We start from the raw sequence: 20,274 nt of genomic DNA on the forward strand, positions 1-20,274 counted from the left end.
CCCCCCCCCGCCCAGTTCACTCTTCTCTTTGAAAAGTTAGAGAAACATTCTTTCATTGTTTTACAATCCCTCCCCGCAAGTCCACTCCACTGTGCAGCGTTCATTCTGGACTCCTGTCATGACAATAATACCTAATCACATATTCCTTTTAAACACTTTTCTCCCTCATCTGTTTCAATCAGGCCTGCTATTTTAGAGTGCTCATGCTTTACTCTGCATGAATACTCCTCTCCTTGCTGACACAGTTAGAGTTAACAAGTTTGCCTGTTGGTGGGGGTTGCTGCATAAATCCCCTCCCAAGCACCACACATAATGAGTGGGATGTGGAGTTTTTATGCAAATCGTTCTGAGACGGGCTAACATTTTCTGTGCCAAGCAATAATAGAAAGGTAGAGAAGGAATAGGGAAGATTCGTTTTCATTCACATCAGAGGATGAGTTCTGGCATCTCATATTTTATAACCAAAATGTCATGAATAATAATTAACAAACCAGCACCACCACTGTAATTGCTCTCTGTTTCTCTGGAAATACACGTTTCTAAGAACAATGTGTGCTGTGTGATAAGCACAGACACGGCTTTGCCAAGTCAGACGTGCAACTGGTCATGGGCCAGAATCGCACCCCAATAAGGGAGATCCAGCTTGTTTCTTAGGCTCTGCCTGTAGCTCAGGCTGTGTGCACCTGGAGTGGCAGGCAGTACATCCGTGTTTGTCTGGTCAACTATAACTTGAGCTGTCTTTTCATGTATCAGAGTAATACTGTGCTCCATAGAGTTTTCAAGGCTAGGTGGCCCAGTGCTAAGAAGCTGCACTGCAATCTCAAAGTCACATGGTTCAAATCCACCAGCTGCTCTATGGAGGATGGACAATCACTTCTGTATGATTTACTGTCTGTGGAAACCCACTGGAGGGTCAGCTTGGGTTGGTTCTGACTCTACGGTATGCAATTACAACAATAATAAAACCTTTTGGAACTAAGTCTCCAAGCCCTTCTTCTCTGGTTCTTCTGGGAGGACTCAAACTTCCAAGCTTTCAGCTAGAAGATGAGTATATTAATTAGTTCACACAATTCAGGACTTGCATTGGGTGATATTCTTTGACTCTCCTATTCTCCAACTTACTTACCTAATAAACCCTGAAAAAACAAAACACCCCCAAAAATAATTCACACAGTTCAGAGACTCTAGCGATAGACTTTATTTAAGAATAAACCCATAAAAATCAAACCTACTGCTGTCAAGTCAATTCTGACTCATGGCAACCCTCTGTCAGGTTCCTAACACTGTAAGTCTTTACAGGAAGAAACTGGTGGATTTGAAACACTGACCTTTCAGTTAACACTGCAACACATAACACACTATGCTACCAGAGCTTCTTCTATTTAGAAATTATTGTTGTAGTTGAGTGCCATGGAGTCAGAACTGATGTATAGCTGACCCTCTAGCGGGTTTTGAGAGGCAGTAAATCACATGGCACGGGATTGCCCATCTTTCTGCCTTCTTATTAAGGAATAGAACTCCTAAATGCTTTGTTCACATCTATAATATAGTTGAAAGCTGTTTGAGCACAGTCACTGTAACAACAGGCTTTAGCATGTCAGCAACTGTGAGGACGACATAGGATAGAGCAAAGTTCTGATCTACTGTTCACAAATCTGCTATGAGGAGTAGTCAACTCAAAGGCATATAACAACAATCCTGTAACTAAGTCTCTCTAGCAGTTTTTGTAATTTCTAGAGTGCAGGATTTGAAATTTCCCATGTGGCCCTTTACAGCATACTAACCTCTAAGAGGTTTGGACAGAAAGTTCTGTGTGGTTCCAGGTTGCTGAAGATCTTCTTTTAGTGGGTAAGGAAGAAGGCTGTGGGGAGGGCCCGACACAAAAAGCTGACAAAGACCCTCCTTCATCCCCACAGTGGAGACTCCTCCCGTCCACCCAAGATACTCGGCAGCAAGTGGTCCTGGCAGGGGGAATCCTGTCACAACAAGCACCAGCTCAGAGTGCTTTGCCCCTGAAGGCCAGAGACTTCCTTTTCCCACCTAGTACCTGGAGATCTGGCCTGGGGAAGCTCCTCCCCACCAGGTGATACCAGCAAGGGCCAGTGGGAATCTCAGTGACCTCAGATAAACCAAGTCGACTGAAGGAGCACCATATGGGCTCTGAAAAGAGATTGTCAGTAACCACAGTCCACTGAAGCAGGCCAGGCCCTACACACTTGTCCTAAACTAGGTGACTGCCTACTAAAATGAAGGCGCATACAGGATCTAGATAGAGCCTCCTAATGCCATAGGTGAGATGCCCAGAATATAATACAAAGGGGGAAAATCACCTGTCATACCCACAAAACTGAATGAGAATAGATCATCAACTGACACTGATGCTGAGATGAATCAGACATTGAAATTATCTCGCAAGGATTGTAAAGCTATTGCCATTAAAAAAAAAATCTTTAACAAGCCATAGAAAATGATCTTAAAACAGGTGAAAAAATATAACAAGAAGGAAACTCGGCCATACCGTTGAACGTGAGTGGCCCAGCCAGCTTCATGAGGGCGATGTCATTGCCCAGCCTCTTCGGTTTGTACTTGCTGTGGTAGATGATTTTCTCCACCAAATGGGAGGGGGCCGGACTGTCCAGCAAGGAAACTAAACCCACTTGGATGGTCCATGACTTGGGCAGGTACAGACTGAAATGAAAAGATGAACACGGGAGGAACAGGAAAAACCCAACCACAGCCCATTAACCCCGGCTGAGAATCAGCCCCAGGCGCTGGCGGGAGATTGGTCAGGCAAAAGGCAATGCCACTGTCCTCAATTGCTTATGCTAAATGTCATGAGACAAATTGTATCTTCCAAAAAATGGTAAATTGAAACCCTAATTTCTCTACTTGTGTCCCGTCTGAAAGTAGTGGTCTTGAAGCTGCTCTTTTGTTAATTTAATGTGAGGTCATACTGAAGATGAATGGATCTTAATTCTCTAAGACTAGAAAATAAAATTAAGCCAGTGCTGAGTTGATTCTGGCTCACAGCAACCCCAGAGTACATCCCCGTATGTCGGGTTTCCAAAGCTGTGACTTTTTGACAGTAGCTCACCAGGCTTCTCTTCTGAGGTGGGTCTGGGAGTTTCAAACTGCCAATCTTTTGGTCAGTAGTCAAGGAGTTAACTGAGCAACTCAGAGACCCCTTCCTATTTGTCTATATCTTCTTCCTCTTTGTACCTTTTCTGTAGAAGCTGCAGTGCTGAAAATCTTCCATGAGCTCAGGGCCACTGGCCACCCTCCTGTGATGGCGACGGGTCAGCATCCGCAGCGAGGAGGGAGTCTCCCTGGCTAAGACCTGTCATGACTGGTTGGCCTATCAGCCCACCCCACCCTGACACTAGAACCAGACAGTTGCCCAGAGAAAAGTGAAGATGCAGCCCCGCGAGCTCAGAGCACTCACTCGTAAACACAGTGGGCAGCGGTGACGATCCACGTTGGAGTGATGATGGAGCCCCCACATAGGTGGTACCCCTGGAACTGAAGGCTGACCTGCCAGGGCCATTGCGCAAGTGAGGACATATTCCCACCAACGATGCGTGAGGCATAGCCTGACCTCAAACCACAGGCTGTAGGGAGAATACAGGCTATGGACACCAGCAGGACTCGTGTCAAGGATCCTGTCCTCCCTCTCCTACAGCTGCTGCCCCACAGAGCCCACAGCCCAGGGTGAGAGTGGGGCTGAGAGGGACACAGTAGGGCTGGCCCGGGGAGAGTGTCCATCATAGGGAGTCTTGGAGGAGGACCGAGTGTATGTGAGGTGTTATTGGGGTGCAGTAAAGTCCACTAGGATAAAGAGCCCTCCATGGTCATCATAAAGGGGGTTGGCAGTGCCCCCTTCCCTATTCCATGGTATCCAGGATGATGACAACACCACAGAGACATCAATCAACCAACAGGAACCTGTGGGACCTCAGCCCCTCTCGCCACTGACACAGGTTCAGGCGTGCATTTCCCCATCTGCTCCAGGTAGACCTCCTGTTGCACAAACCCTCTCCTGCCAGGACCCAAGGGTGTCTGCTCAGAATCTGGGGTGCGGAGACACCTGTGCATGCTCCCCAGAGAGGGAAGAGAAAGTGACAGTGAACCAGGCCAGCGAATGCCCCATGGAATGTCCAGACCTGCTCCTGCCCATGCTGCTGCCTCCCTCCTGCCTAACAGGTGAGCCAGCTGCCCCTGCTCCTGCCCCGACCAGGTGGGAGGACAGTGCTCCCACCTTAACCTGGAGCAGAGGCATCTGAGCAGGTGGTGGAGGGTGGGAGCAGACAAGCAGAGAGGGGAGTCTGCGGGCTCCCACCTGGTTCTTCGCATTCCTAGAACTCTTACCTGTGCACTTGAGCGTGACCACGTGACCTGAAGCACATCTCTCCCTAAAATAAGGAAAGTAGCCTTAATGAGAAACATCTGAAGTTTGAGACATCAATTTATGTTTTAACTTAATTGTGGGCTTTAAAAAAAAGGAATTATTCTCTGCTCTGTAACAGAGTTAACACTTTTTCATTTACTTAACAAAAGCATACCCGAAGAATGAGCTCATAAAACTCATCACAAAGGATGAAATTACCAAGGAAGTAGTGTGTATGTGAGGTTCAGAGAAGTTTTCCTCGGTTTTGTAAAGTTAATGCTATTATGCACCATGAGCTTCACTGCATAAACATAAACTGAGGTCATCTGCACATTTATTTTACCCCATGTCCTTGTTCTTTATGTCCTGGGCCTGGGAGAGATGACTTGGGTCCCTCTTGCAAGAAATCCCCAAAGCCTTATTTCACACACCTCAGAAAGGCTTCTTCTGGAAGCATGGTGATGTGATTGCCGCAGAAATAGCACACACACATGCAGAGACTCAGGCATACAGAGTTAGAAGGAAGGGCATGTGCTTTTCTGATAAGGAAGGAACCAGTTGAGCTGGTTGGAGTGGAGTGGATGTGGACTTAAGGCAACCCCACATGTGTCAGAGTAGAAATGTGCTACACAGTATTTTCAATGGCTGACTTCAGAAGTAAATCACCAGACCTTTCTTCTGAGGCACCTTTGGGTGTACTTGAGCCTTTAATTGTTAAATTAGCAGTTAAGTGTATTAATCATTTGTACCACCAAGGAATGTTGAGGAACAGAAAGTCTCAACTCATTGCCATCAAGTCACAACCAAATCAAAGCATAGCTAACAGCCCAGCAGGTTTTTAGAGGCTGTAGGTCACACAGGAGGAGACTGCCCATCTTTCTCCATGGAGGCACTGACGGATTTGAACCGCCAAAGAGGTGCCATCCTTGGGTCAGCAGCACAACTCCCTATGCCATCAAAGATCCCAGGGGGAAGGGATCCCCACAAAATTTTCCTAACCTTTTCTGCATTGAAGAGAAAATTCATTTCACCAGACTGGGATTTTAGAAGATTAAGGCTCCCATGTGATTTGATGGGCAGGTGCTTATTAATTACATGATGGACGTGTAACTCATACTCGATGCACGTGATGGTTGCTTAGCTGATGGGCGTGACTGACAGACTGACAAGCATATAATTTCTATGGTTGAGAATACCCACATCTCTTTTTGGGCCCAAGATGTTATGAACAGAGTATGGACTTGGATTCAGGCTACCTCCCTACCCGATCTGGGGGAGTCACGGGACCACTCTAAGCTTCAAGTTCTCAATTGACTTCATTAGACATCCATGGTACGTAGCATGACCTCCTTCATGGCTCTTAGAGGACACATGCACAGTGAATAATGGGTGTAAGAGAAGCTAAGCCAAGGAAGAGTACTTCCTCCCTCCTTCCCTCTTTCCCTCCCTTCCTAACTTCTACCCCATGGCCATCCTTCCTTCTGCCCTTCCTCCTCCACACCTGTGTAGCTGAACACGCTATTGCAAATGCAGCAGGTGATGGGCTAACCCACTTACCTCACATACACAGAGTGGTGTAAAGCCGTCACTTTGTCATCAGACAAGAGGTGATTGATGGCAGCAAAGTCTTCTCGAAACGGCTCCTCCAGCAAGTCCACTCGGAGGTGGTCTGAGCTCACATAGCTGCAAGCACATGGGGAACACAGAGCCTGTACGTGACAGCTACTTCATCCCTCACCCAGCCCTCCTTTCTCAATCTTACAGTGCCAGAGGACAGTTTCGTCCCCCAAATCATCCACAGCATCCTTTTACTAATAAAGTCCAGGTACTTTATCCAGGACATTCCAGATCTGTGCAACTCCTATTCCACAGCATCCCTACCACCAAGGGCTCTAGGAATTGAGAGAGCCAATTACTGACATCTTAGAAGGATAGTGGAGACCCTGTCTATGGTGTGGGCATTCCATCGGGTCTCCACTAGCTTCCAAAATAGAAAAGAGGATCAATCTCTGATGTCATGGGCTCAAACTCTTCTTGCTGTGTTCAGCAAGGCAACAAGGAAACTGAACCCAGAACAATGTAAGGCACTCTGTCATCAGACACCAACGAGGGTACCTGCCCAGTACCCTGACAACAAGGAGTCGGGAGAGGAAGAGACACTTGCCCGGTCTGCACATAGCTGGCCTGGGTTCCCATCGGAGAGAGATAAACACAGCAAAGGAAGAGAGTCAGGACACTAGGAGCAAACAAATATTTGAAGTGCCTGAAAGCAGGCCTTCGGGAGAACAATGGTTAAGGGAGTTCCACTTAAAAGAAATCAAGTGTCTGACATCAGGTTGGGGGTATGACAGAAAAAACTGGATAAATTATGTATATTGTATTGAAACAGATGAGGGAAAGAACAGATTAGAGGTGATATATGATTGAGTATTATGGTTAGCACAGGAATCCAGAATTAAGGTTGCATAGAGAAGTGTACTCGGGGTGGGGGGTAGGGGGAAGGGACGTGGGAATTGTATACTAATGAAGGAATTTTTTTTTCTTTTTTTTTTTCCTCTCTCTTCGGAGGGGGAAGCGAGCTGATGGGGAGGGGTGGGCAGGGAGAAAATTGCAGCAATGAATGAATGGAAATCCATAACCTCTGTAGAAAAAAAATTTAAAAAAAGGTATAAAAAAAAAAAGGAAATCAAGTGTTTGAGGTGGAAGGCAGTGAATAAATAGCCATATTTTCCTGTGTCCATGGTGAGAACAAAGTATAATGTCGTTGGCTCGTTTTCCTCATGAAGTACCAGCTTATCAACCAGGACTTCCCCAGATGATCGCAAATGCTCTGGGCAAGATGTACACGTGGAATACAAGGGAAAGCCAACTTTGTTTTGAGGAAAATGTAATCAAGAGAGACCTCTGGCTACTCCTACCTGGGAATTGCTCAACAGACTGATATGGCAGGTGAAAGAGTCATTTGTTGCTGGCGTGGTGAGATCCTGACGTAAGTGGGCAGGGCGACGGGTAAAGGAAGTGGTGGAAGGCAATCGTTAGCATTAGCTCCTGTTGAAGTCCGCACACAGTTCATGGTGACCCCATGTTCAACAGAACAAAATGCTGCTTAGTCCTCCGCCAGCCCCATGGTTGGCTGCCGATTGAACCACTGTGGGCCGTATGTCCACTGATGGATTTCTGGAAGTCAATTGCCATGCCTTTCTTCCTAGTTTATTATAGTCTAGAAGCTCCACCGACCCTTCTCAGGGCCATAAAGAACAAGCAAGCCTCCGTTGACAGATGGCAGCTGCACACGAGGGGCACGGACCAAGCATGAATCCTAGGTCTCTTGCATAAACTCAAAATCCAAACTCACCACTTTTGATTCTGTTTCAGCTAATAGCGACCCCCACCAGGTTTTGGAGGCTGTAATCTACAACGAGAGGAGACTGTTCATCTCTCTCCCTTGGAGCCACTGGTGGGTTCACACCACAAGAGAGGCACAGCATTTGCATTAGCAATACAACCTCTGAGGGCCTACACTCCCAGGGCTCCAGATCTCTTGCATAGGAGAGAAGCTCACTTAAGCCTTTTAAAGTACATGGTTATTGTTATGCATCTAAGTGAAGAAATAAAGCCCTGAGTCTTGTAACCTGCATGGTTTACACTGAGATTTGAACCCAGGCAATGTGGGTTGTTGTTGATAGAGTTCTGTGGGCCTGGTGGATAGAAAGTGATGTTACCAAGTCAAAGGTGGGGATTTTAATCTGTGGCACTCAGGCCTGGTTTTAATTGTTTATGGTCAAACATTCTTCTAATTGGTATAGGATTGATCTGTCCATTGGCTGTACAGAGGCAACTCATGGTTGCTGTGATGTTAAACACTGTGACACTGATGCATCAAATGCGATAATTGCTACCTATAGTGGACAGTGTTTGGTGGAGCTTCCTGATTAAAACAAGCTTGGAAGCAGGAGTGCCATCCACGTCTGAAATAGCTTGCCTCTGGAAATTCTATTAAAGTGGAGAAATGATGAAAGTTATACAAGCGTTCAGGTCTTTCATTCATAAAGTTGCTATGAGTTGTCTACTACTCGACAGCACTTAACAACAACAACAACAATGTGGCTTGGAAGCCCTTTTTTCTTTTCTTTCATGTAGAACAGAAAAACTTAAAGACTTATAAAGAGAGAATTAGCAAGAATAAACAAAATATGTATACAGAAATAAATCTTGGCAAGTAAAGGGTAAGATATAGTTGTTGTTGTTGTTGTTGTTGTTAATTGCCATCAAGTTGAACATGACTCATAGCGACCCTATGAGCAACTATCGTCATTTCTCCAGGTTCATAGAGTTTTCAGAGGCAGGTGGTTTAGGAAGTGGATTTCAACCTTGCTTCCAAACCTGTCTTAAACTGGGATCTCTGCCAAACACTGTCCACCATGGGCAGCCATTATGGCATTTGACCTCCTTCCCTCAATGGCACAAGGTTCAGCATCACAGAAAACCCAGATTACCTCAGTGCAGCAAATTGGCAGAGGAGTGCTGTACAATGTGATAAAGGAAGTGGATGCCACTCCTGTTTCCAAACTTGAATCAAATCTGGGAGCTCTACCAAACACTGCCCACAAGGGGTAGCCATTATGGTGTTTGGCAGACCTATGGCACAGTTGTTCCATTATGGCGTTTGAGACCCCAATGGCATAAGGTTCAGTGTCACAGCAAATCCAGATTACCTCAGCACAGCAAATTGACCAGAATACTGTATGACTTAGAAGAATATTCCTCTAAAATATAGGAACAAGGGATTAAAATATAATCCCTCGAGTACAACTTTTAAATATAAGGGCCCTCCAGGAGGTCTTGTTGACTCTAAACATGAGGCTTGAATAAAAAAATAACCACACAATCCACACAGATCCTCAACCAAAACAAGGGCGCCATTGTACAGACTGCAGCTGCTTCATCCAACTCCAAAATGGAGATAAGGACCTAGCATTATATGTTGTTGTTGCTCTTAAGTGCCATCTAGTATCAAATCTATAAACAAAAGACCTTAACCTTGCTATATAACTATTGTTCTTTCTTTAAGCTCATAGCATTTCCACAGGCATGTTTAGGAATAGGAAAGTATAAAGTAAGTTTGTAATCATTCCATGATGCAGGGCTGACCTAATGGAAGCCAACAACACAGAATGGAAAAGGAGCAATATTTTGTTAACAAGTGAGAGAAATTGCATTGCCCTGGTTTTCCCCTTAAGCACTATCCATTGCTGTTGAGTCCCCTGACCCATGGTAAGCCCATATGTTACAGAGTAAAACTGCCTATCAGGGCATTTTTGTGGCTGTAGAGAAGCTGTTTGCCAGGCCTTTCTTCTGCAGCTCTTGTGAGTATATGTGAGCCTTCACTCTTTCAGTTAGTAACTGAGCACATTAAACATTTGTTCAACCCAAGGACTTTATTTTAAGGGTGTTGCTATTTCTGATGGGTACTACCATGTCCATTTTCAACCTGTAGCAACCCCATGTGACAGAGTAGAACTGCCTGGTAGAGTTTTCTAAGCTGTAACCTTCATTGGAACAGACCACTAAGTCTTTCTCCTACAGAGTCTCTGAGTGGGCTCAAGCTGTCCACATTTAGGTTATCACATGAATGTTTAGCCACCAGGGCTGTTTAATTTGTAAAGACATTGTTGCTAGGGCCTTTGAATCAGTTCTAACTCATCCCAACACTATACAACAGAACAAAAGACTGCCAGGCCTAGTGGCAACCTCACAATCTTGCTATGTTTGAGCCCATTGTTTTAGACAGTATCAGTTATCTCATTGAAATTGTCCTCTTCTTTCTCTGATCATCTACTATACTAAGCATGATGTTCATCTCCAGAGACTAGTCCCTTCTGAAAACATGTCCAAATTGCATGTGATAAAGTCTTTGCTATCCTTGATTCTCAAGAGTATGCTGGCTGTACTTTTTCCAAGACAGTTCTGCTTGTTTATTTGGTAGTCCATGACATAGTCCATATTCTTTGCCAACTCATGATTTAAAGTCATCAGTTCTGTTTGAGTCTTTCTTATTCACTATCCCATGCATATGACATGATTGAAAAGATCATGGCTCAGGTAAGGTGCACTTTAATCTTCAAAGTGACATCTTCACTCTTTAACGTTTTTCAGAGGTCATTTGCAGATGCCCAATGATATATGCCACTTGATTTCTTGGAAGCTGCTTCCTTGGACCTTTTACAGGTAGGAAAAAATAGCTTCCAGCTGCCCCCTGTTTTCCAGGAAGAGAGCGAGTCCTTGACCTGCATTTGCTGGCAGAGACAATGTGGGGTTAGGTTGAATTATTCTATATAACACAGCCGAGAAGCGTAAGGACTAGAGGAGGGGTTTGTACCCCAAGAGGGAGTAGAGATAAGGAAAAGTAAAAAAGCTATTACAATATTGGCAGTGAGTCAGAGGGAAAATATCTGTAGGGAACAGAAATATCTAATCAGGAAGCTTCATGCTGTTGACAGTGGTGGAGTGTATAGTATGAGCTGTCTCCTCCTGGTATAGAAAAGATAAGTTCTATTTTATATCAAAGCATTTGTGTGAAGGATCTTACTATTGTCACTGAACTTGAATTGCAGTGATTTCTGAATCCATGTTGGCAAGAGGAAAGAATAAGATTAACACAGGGATAAAGTGTTTGTCATGGAAAGAGGGAGCTGAAAATAGGAGGCACTGGTTTTGGAAAGTGAGACTCAAGGGAGTATTGAGGATTTAAGTGTAGCTTGAGTGACCCCTTCTCTTGGGGTGTAAACAGAAAAGTGCTCTCACTTCCATCCTTTTCACCCTGGCTCAGTTCCCAAAACGGTGAGAGAACTCCAAAAGCCTCTTTGCTTTGAGCACTGAGTATTAAGAAAAGGAATGAGAGTGATGTGGACAAACATGGAAGGATGGTAGCTGTAGCAAGTCAAAAGCAGGGGCCTAAGGAGAGCAAGGAGGCATACATCAAGGCAAAAATGCATCATCCAGGGCAAAAATGTACATGTGAAAAGCAAAAAGCCATCTTCTTCCCGTGAACCATTGAGTCAGAACTGATCCTCCAGAGGGTTTCCAAAGGCAGTAAATTGCACGAGAGGAGATTGTCCATTGTCCTTCCGTGGAGCAGCTGGTAGACTCGAACCATGTACTTTTTAATGAAGCAGCACCACATTCCTTAACACTTTGCCACTAGAGCTCTGTTTACATGAGTTATTTCTTCTATATGCTGCTAAGCAACTGTTTTTGAAGGAGAGTTTTTAGAAGAGTGCTTTTGAAGGAGTGTTTTAGTTAATGGTTATTTTTCAGAAATTGACTGTGGCTTACTGGGAAAGGTACAGAGATATTGATGTGACTACCAGGACTGTGTAGAATGCATCCAGCTATAGAGAGAAAAACTAAAGGTTTCTCATCTTCCATGCTCTTTTTTATTTTCCCGTTCTTCAACTACAGCTAGCTTGGCTACACAATCAACACTCTTAAATGATGAATTACCCTGGGAAAATCAGCTGTCAGGGACCTCTCCTGAGAACTGAGAAGCAATGACGTCAGTCTGGAGACTAAGGTGTACTTGATCCAGGCCATGGTCTTCGCAATTACTTGCTATGCATCAGAAAGCTGGACTATGACTAAGGATGACAGAAGAATTGATGCCTTTGAATTGTGGTGCTGGAGAAGAGTATTGTACATACTGTGGACTATCAAGAAAACAAACAAGTCTGTCTTGGAGAGGGTGAAACCAAGTTTCTCCTTGAAGGCAAGGATTTTTAAGCCCCGTCTCACATACTTTGGGAACGTGGCCAGGAGGGACCAATCCTTGGAGAAGGATAACATACTTGGAAGGGTAGAGGGACAGCACAGGAGAGGAAGACCTCGGATGACATGGATTGATGATGTAACTGGGGCAATGCATGTGTGTTGGAGTCAGTGAGACTGGTTCAGGACAGGGCAGGCTTCAAAGCTGTTGTACCTAGGGTCGCTAAGGTCATAGGTAATTCATTAGCATATAATAACAACAATATAAGTCTTTTATTTATTCATATTAAAACGGCAATAGTAAAGAAAGTTACTTCAATGGAAAAGGCACTCAGGAAGGTGGTCACTAAAGTAATGAAACATTTTTTGTTATCATATTCTTTCATTTTTCTTAAGATACAGGTTTCTTACCATATGAAGTATAATTTACATGATTTTATTTCAGTGCTCATGGCCTGCATGATTGAATCTTGTGTATTTTTGGCTATTGATAGTTGTATGCAGGGAGTAAGCTCTGACAGTTTCTGTGCTTCACATACGATTGCTCTTTATTGTGTTGTTCGGAGGCTGGGGAAACATTGTGAATATCTGCAACGAAAAATTTCAGCCCTGTGATAAGTTCAGGAGTTTGCAGTTGTTTTGGAAGATTTTGCATCTGAAGGCTGGAATTGTCTTGCTTCAAATTTTTCGTTGAATTTTATGTAGTCTCTTATCAAAATATTTTATCAGGTATTGGGGGCAATTTGATTCAAACGAGCTTCTGAGCTTCTTGCACTGAGAGGCATCATTGATGTGTTCATCGGAACACTGGCAGTACTCATCTCAGGCTCCCCAGCAAGCCTGCCCTGCCTTCACTGAAGGGGCTGCTGTTCATTCCTCCTGGGGTCAAGCTGTCTGCAGAAGACACAACTGAGCACCTGCCCACTATTTTCTGGCCTGCACCAGCTGCTGTTGCTTTTCTAGGGGGGGGCAGGATTTCCAGCCAACTAATGACCCTACGAACAACAGATGTGAACCTTGTTCTATCCTGTGCCATTCTGGCACTTTCTGACACACTAGACTCCATTGCAGCAATCACTGTGTCAGTCCATCTGGTTGAGTGTCTTCCTCTCTTTTCTTGACCACTTTTCTAAGCATGATGTCCCTCTCCGAGGAATAATGTTTCCTAGCAACATAGCCAAAAAGTATGTGAGAGAAAGCTTTATCATCTTTGCCTCCAAGGAGCACTTTTGCTAAGATGTATTTGTTTCTATTCCCAAGAGTGGTGATCGAACAGAATGTGGAAATTATCAAAGAGCAAGCAAATACTGCTTCAGATCATTAAAAACAGAACAGTACATATATAGGGAACTGCCAGAAGTTCAAGTGGGATTTAGACGTGACTGTGGCACCAGGGATAGCTGATATCAGATGGATCCTGACTTCCTGATTTGCACCAGGTAAATATCAAAACTGTCCTGAATTCTGATTTCAGAGAAAAAGATCACAGACAATTAAAAAATGCCTTATATTATCGGGTCTATTTTGAAGACATTGCAATCCTCTGGAAAAATCAGTTCAGTCTTTCTTTTTACCTGAGATCTCTGTTGGTCTTTTAGTAGGTAATTAATTTATGTCTGCACCCTTATAGTCTCCTTGGTTTTTATTTTGATCACTGGGTTGCTCTAGAGTTTCTTGAGGTCCTATGTGACTAACAAAAGAGGCTACCAGAGGGGATATGTATTCATCTCCCACCACACACACACTCACACATCCTTGTCTCCCATGCTCTTTAGTGTGTATTTTCATTTAAAGTTTCTTTCCCTGAGATAACCCCAAACATGCCACTTCCTGTATGACCTTTAGCAAGTTATTTAGCTTTACTGGCCTTACTGTTTCTTCAACCTTGAAATGAGGATAATAAGCAAATGTCATAGGTTGTCACAAGGATTTAACATGATAATGTATTAAAGCCCCTACTTACTGCTCAACTAACTAGTTAACTGTCTTTCATCATTGTTTTTACTATTCCTGTTTATTAAAAAAAGAACTCTGGTACACACTTTGTAGGGAGTGGCACTGCCAACCCAAAGATCATGCCCTCTCTGGCATTTCAAAATCCTTCTAATCTAGTAACTCTAAGGGGAAAAGTCATGAAGTCTCCTCCATGCAATTTAAAGCTCAATGGATTCCCAGGTATGCATTGGTTCCTATACAACAACAATGAATTTAAGAGTTTATTCACAGGGATTAAAATGTTCTTGAAATTACCTTGGATAACCTAGCTGGGCACAGGCGATGTTTGCATAGAGACCTTTCCAGTCATCCGAGCACACAGTCTTCCAGGAAGCAGCTGTAAACACCTGGAGCACGGCGTTTTGACCACTCACCCGAACTGGCCAACATGCAGGAAGAAAAGTCCTCTTAGCAGCCAGTGAAGACCTGACACCTTGGACAGAGATTCTACATCCCATTTTGTCTCATGGTTTCGCACCAGTCTGCCTAGAGCAGTTATAGTTCTCCTTTTCCGAACCTCTGGAGACCTCTTGAGAAGGGTCTCTTACTGTTGCTTGTCTAGTCTCTCCAGATAAATTTCAACCCCATGAAACTGTCCTCTATACCCAGTTCAATGCCTCCTGGAGGAAATGCCAATTTGATGTCAGATAACATCAAGGCTTGACAATGGTTTAGACCCATTGCACAGATTGGAATGTAAGGGTCGAATTCTGTTGACTTCCTTCTACTTCTACAGGGAAGTACATTACCACATCGGTACTCATCCTCTCCATCTTTGCAGTCAGAAGTCCCATCACATCGAGCTGCCAGTTCAATACATTTAAAAGATGACCGGCACCTGTACTTCCCAGAACAGTCAAAGTGAACTGAGAAAAGGAAGAAGATGGAAGTGTTAAAGTCTTTCTCAGTGTTCAGCATTAATGACCAGCAAAGTCCTGAGAGTATCAATCTTCCACCTGCCACTGAGCACGAAGTTTACTCATTAGTAGAGAAACTCACTGAAATTGCATTCCAGTCCTCTGGCTAGCTCTCTGCCTCGCATCTGAATTCCAGGGAGCGGGGGCCTATGGGCATCACTGTGTCTCACTAAGTGGCGTGGTCTGGGAGCCACACACAAGGTGAATTTAGACTCTAGAAGGCTCAAGATCAAGAATGAATGTGTGGGTGTGTGGGTTGATCAGCAGAACAAAAAGCTTTGACTACTCAGTTACCCACTCGGCTCCTCTTTCTCTTATTCTGGGCAAGAAATGAGCAAACTTACAGACCCCACAGCTAAGCAAGTGGCGAATTAAACTGATCTGTGAACCAATTATTCAAAAGAGAAAATGAGAAATTGTTTCCAATTAGAGACCCTCCAAATGACCTACTTTCTCAAAACCCACATGCACCTTAAAAATAGTTGGCGTGTTTGGCATTGCATGAATGAACCGCTTTGTCCTCTTCATCCAGGAGTGTACACCCTGCCCCCATTCCTGCCCTCAGGATCTTATTACATCAGCTGCCTTTGGACATTTCTAACTCGGCAGGTTCCCTGGTGACAAAGGCCTAAGCATGGCCAACAGCCCCCCACTTGGCCTCAGGTTGACTTTAGTCACACGCAGGCAAATAAAACTCAAAGTTGGCAAACCAGAAGGAAGTCTGCCTCCAGTAATTAAGGCTGAGTGGTGCAAAAAGTTTGTGTTTGGGGAGAGCTCATCAAAGTTTAAGTGGTTGAGTAGGTATGTGGGCGCATACTAAATAAATAATTGTACTCACTGCCCAGACCAATGGCCAGTGCTAAGATCAGTGCGATTATCCCAATGACGATAATTGGAAAGAATTTCAGTGGCAGCAGAGACAGGATCTGGGCAGCAACTGCATCTGCATCTGCAAACCAGGAAGAGGGATAAAGAGATAAAAAAAAAATCATTCACGGATTTAAAAAGAAACACAGCACACCAAAGCCTTAAAATTTAGTTGTTCATTTCCTCTCTCTCTGCAGAGAAAGTCCCAGCCCAGAGTTTGCTTATTTAGAAAAATTACCACCTGTCATACAGAGTCTGGAGTCCCCCAGGAGGTGCAAATGCTTAACAAGTTTGGTTGATAATTAAGGATGGAGGGCTGTGGGGGTGGGGGTGGGGTGTCAAGTCTTCCAGGAGAAACTACAGAAGAAAGAGATTGCCTTGCAATCTGCTTCAGGAAATTCAATCACTAATCATATAAAACAAAATATGTATGAAAGATTGCATAAAAAACCCAATATTATTTGTAAGTTTTCACTCAAATGGAAAGAAATAATGTTTTACAAAAATTAAGCCATTAAAAACCCTATAGAGCAGAGTTCTACACTGATATACATGTTACTATGTATTCCTTTAATGTTCATAGGGTTTTCGAAGGCCCATTATTTAAGTAGATGGCCAATCCTGCTTCCTCGTCTGTTTTAATCAGGGAGTTCCACCAAAACCTGTCCTCCATGGGTAACCCTTATGGCATTTGACACATCAGTGGCACAGCTTTCAGTATCAAAGCACCCAGTTATCCCAGTATAACAAACTGACAGACAAGTGCTATACCACTTAGAACAATGTTCTCCTCAAACACAATTAACATCAATTAAATCAAAACAACCTACCTTCCATAATCCAACTGTTTCACAGAGGTGGCTCCAAACTAAAGACTGTTAAATAGGACCTATTGACTTTTAAATACAAAGGCCTTCCCACCAGGTCCTGATTGATGTAAACAAGAGGCTTTCAGCCCACAGCTGATTATTAACTCAATTAAAACAACCAATTAGCTTATACTTGATTGTTCATGGAATTAAAAAAAAAAAAGACCAAACAGTTAATACCTGACTTTCAATTAAATCAAAACAACCTACTTTCCAGAATCCAACTGCTTCACACAGGAGGCTCCAAACTGGAGACTGTTAGGCAAGTCCCAACTTAACATTTAAAGATAAAGGCCCACCCACCAGGTCCTGATTGATTTAAACAAGAGGCTTCCAGCCCACAGCTGATTGTTAACTAAAAAAATATGATGTTAGGAAGTGTGGAGGGCCGGGAAAGAAGAAGACCCTCAACCAGGTGGTTGCTGCAATGGGCTTTTATGTGTCATGAAGTGTGAGGATGGCATGGGATAGAATGGGGTTCAGATCTTATATTCATAGGGTTACTATAAGTCATACTTGACTCCACATCACCTACCAACAACAACTTGTACCATCAAGTAGGAACTGACTCATCCTATCCTCCAGAGGATTTTCAGGGGAAGTAAATCTCATGGGAAGAGATTGCTTATTTTTCTCCTGAGGAGCAGCTAGTGGATTTGAACCATGTGTCTTTGGGATGGCTGTGCAACTCCTTACCACTAAGCCACCAGAGCATCCTCTAATACACAACTCTGAGCATAAGTTAGAATTGACTCCATAGCAATTTAGGTTGGCACCATGGAAGGTATGAACTCTATATAAAAAAAAAAGTCCCACTCTCCCTTGAGTTTTATTTATTGGTGGGATGGGAAGGAAACCTAAGAATGTTTCCCTATAGAGGTGAATAAAATGAAATCTAAATAGGAGACAAAGAAGACACAGTTAAAGGCTGTCAGGAAACAGTTTTGCGCAGATGTTTGTGCTCACACCTTGCAGTTTTGCAAACTTGTATGGGTTTCCTCTGGACTATTTCTTCTACTAGAGCAAAGAACAAGTTTGTCTATTGTCTGGTTTAATAAGTCTCAGTGCCTTCTTCTTGGGTTCTATTTACTATACAGTTTCTATTTACTCATTGTTTTTGAGTCGGAAGCAACTCATATCTTCCCTCAGCAAATTTTCCAAAGCTGTAAATTACAGGGGAGGGGATTCTTTTTTCTTAATTGTGTTTTTGTTTATTTATAATTTTCCCCTTTATTGTTGTACATTCTCTTCCCTCTCTCCCCCTCCTCCAGCCCACCCAGCAATGCACCCCTTGCTCCAGATTGTTGTCATACATGTAATGCCTAATTATGTATTCCTTTCAGACAGTTCTTCCCCTCATTTATTCTACTGCAGTGTTTATTATATATCCACTCTTTCCCCATTCTCTGCCCACTCCACTCCCATCTGTCCTTTTTTCATTGTTGTTGTTGTTGTTTTGTGCCATCGAGTCGCCTGCGACTCATAGCGACCCTATGTACAACAGCCCTAAACTCCGCTCTGTCCTGTGCCAATCGCACTGTCTCTGACACTCCCATCCCAATTATCCCAGTCACTGAATCAATCCACCTCATAGAGGGCCTTCCTCTCCTGCACCGTCCCTCCACCCTCCCAAGCATGATGTCCCTCTCTAAGGACCGGTCTCTCCTCACAACATGTCCAAAGTAAGTTAGACGGAGCCTCAGAATCCTTGCCTCCAAGGAGCCACCCGGTTTAACCCTTTCCAGGACAAATCTATTTGTTTTCCTAGCAGTCCATGGTATTCTCAATACTCTTCTCCAGCACCACAGCTCAAAGCCATCAATTCTCCTTCTATCCTCCTTGGTCATTGTCCAACTCTCTGATGCATAACAGGTGATTGCGAAGACCATGGCCTGTATCAGACGCTTCTTAGTCTCCAGAGACACTATTGCTCTTCAGCACTTTGGAGAGGTCCCTAACAGCAGATTTTCCCATGGCAATGCGCGTTTTAATTTCCTGGCTGCTGGTGCCAAGACTGTTGACTGTGGAGCCAAGCAAACTAAAGCTGTGTACAATCTCAATCTCTTCACCATCCATCCTGATGCTGCCAATTGGTCCTGTGGTGAGAATCTTTGTTTTCTTGACATTGAGCCTCAATCCATATTGTAGGCTGCAGTCCTTGACACTCTGCAGCAGGTGCTTCAGGTCCTCCTCAGTTTCAGCAAGCAGGGTTGTGTCATCTGCATAACGCAGATTGTTGATAAATCGTCCACCAATCCTGACCCCACATTTCTCCTCATAGAGCCCAGCCTCCCAGATAATCTGTTCTGCACATAGGTTGAAAAGGTATGACTTTTTTCATTAAGAGAGAGAAAAACTGGCATATTCACACAATTGAATAATATGCAGCTTTGAAAAACAATGAACTCGTAAATCATTATACAACATGGGGAAGCCTGGAGGACATTATGCTGAGTGAAATATCTCAGTTACAAAAGTTCAAATACTGTATAACACTGCTGTTATATGGGAGAAGATTACACATCTTTCTCTGAAGGAGGAACTGGTAGATTTGAACCCACAGAAGGTGCAGCCAATGGGCCAGAAGTGTGAATTCCTATGTACCAGGCTACCAGAGTTCTCTTACAGACATATTTTACAGACTGCTGCAGAAGACTGGGGCTCCTTTAGCTCTGAATACTTCATTTATGGAACAAATCCCAGCTGACCTCTCCACACGCCTCCATGGTAGTAGGAGGTCACAGGGAACTGATGAGAACGTGAGGCTCATGAAGTCAGCTGTGCTGTGTATAGTAAGTCCTATGTCTCTGACTCAGGAGTTTTGTGTTTTCTTTCCACATTTATGAAATTGGGAAAGATTAAGTTCTTAGTGTACATATAAGATAAAACCCTCAGACCTTTCATAGTTCTTACCTAAAGGACCAGGATGTTGCTGTTAACATTAATTGACTCACAGGACTACCTGCATAAGAGAATCCCACTTCTGTCATCCATAGCAATATTATGGACTGATTTTCAGCAGTAGCTCTCCAGATCTTAATTCCTAGTCTGTTTCCACTAACATCTTTTTAGTATTATGGCAGCATTGGAGCCTCTGCTGGCACATGTCTGGTTTCTGTGCTTGAAGTGAGCTGGCTGGGAATAGAACACAGATGGCCCAACTGCCCTCCAAAGAACCAGACTCACTCGCACAAAAACAATTTATAAAGGGCACTGTTGCTATTGTTAGGTACCATAGAGTCAATTACAACTCACAGCGACCATGTGAACAACAGATCTGAACCTCGTCCTATCCTGCACCGTCCTCATGGTCTCTGCTACAGTCATTGTGTCAAGCCATCTTGTTGAAAATCTTCCTCTTTTGCTCTGCCCCTCCATCTTTGCCCAGATAATGTCTTTTTCCAAGGATTTGCCCCTCCTGACAACATGTCTAAAATAAATGAGAAGTACTTGAAGTTTCACCAGCTTTACCTCCAAG

The 20,274-nt window shown here is 43.8% G+C and overlaps 1 protein-coding gene across 2 annotated transcripts in view; it reads right to left on the reverse strand.

Moving 5' to 3' along the window:
- The window catches only part of TMPRSS3 (transmembrane protease, serine 3), a 39,066-nt gene that overhangs the window by 11,081 nt on the left and 7,711 nt on the right, over positions 1-20,274 (reverse strand). For both annotated transcript variants that reach the window (XM_006893930.1, XM_006893931.1), the window contains exons 3-9: positions 15,899-16,009; positions 14,893-15,009; positions 14,399-14,522; positions 5,942-6,067; positions 4,366-4,409; positions 3,443-3,608; positions 2,519-2,688 (exon numbers count right to left, since the gene is read on the reverse strand). In XM_006893930.1, coding sequence (XP_006893992.1) covers positions 2,519-2,688; positions 3,443-3,608; positions 4,366-4,409; positions 5,942-6,067; positions 14,399-14,522; positions 14,893-15,009; positions 15,899-16,009 — 858 coding nt within the window. The remainder of the gene's footprint in view (positions 1-2,518; positions 2,689-3,442; positions 3,609-4,365; positions 4,410-5,941; positions 6,068-14,398; positions 14,523-14,892; positions 15,010-15,898; positions 16,010-20,274) is intronic.

Source organism: Elephantulus edwardii, unplaced genomic scaffold, assembly GCF_000299155.1.
Source record: "Elephantulus edwardii isolate Elephantulus edwardi_28Jun2011 unplaced genomic scaffold, EleEdw1.0 scaffold00133, whole genome shotgun sequence".
NCBI lineage: Eukaryota > Metazoa > Chordata > Mammalia > Macroscelidea > Macroscelididae > Elephantulus > Elephantulus edwardii.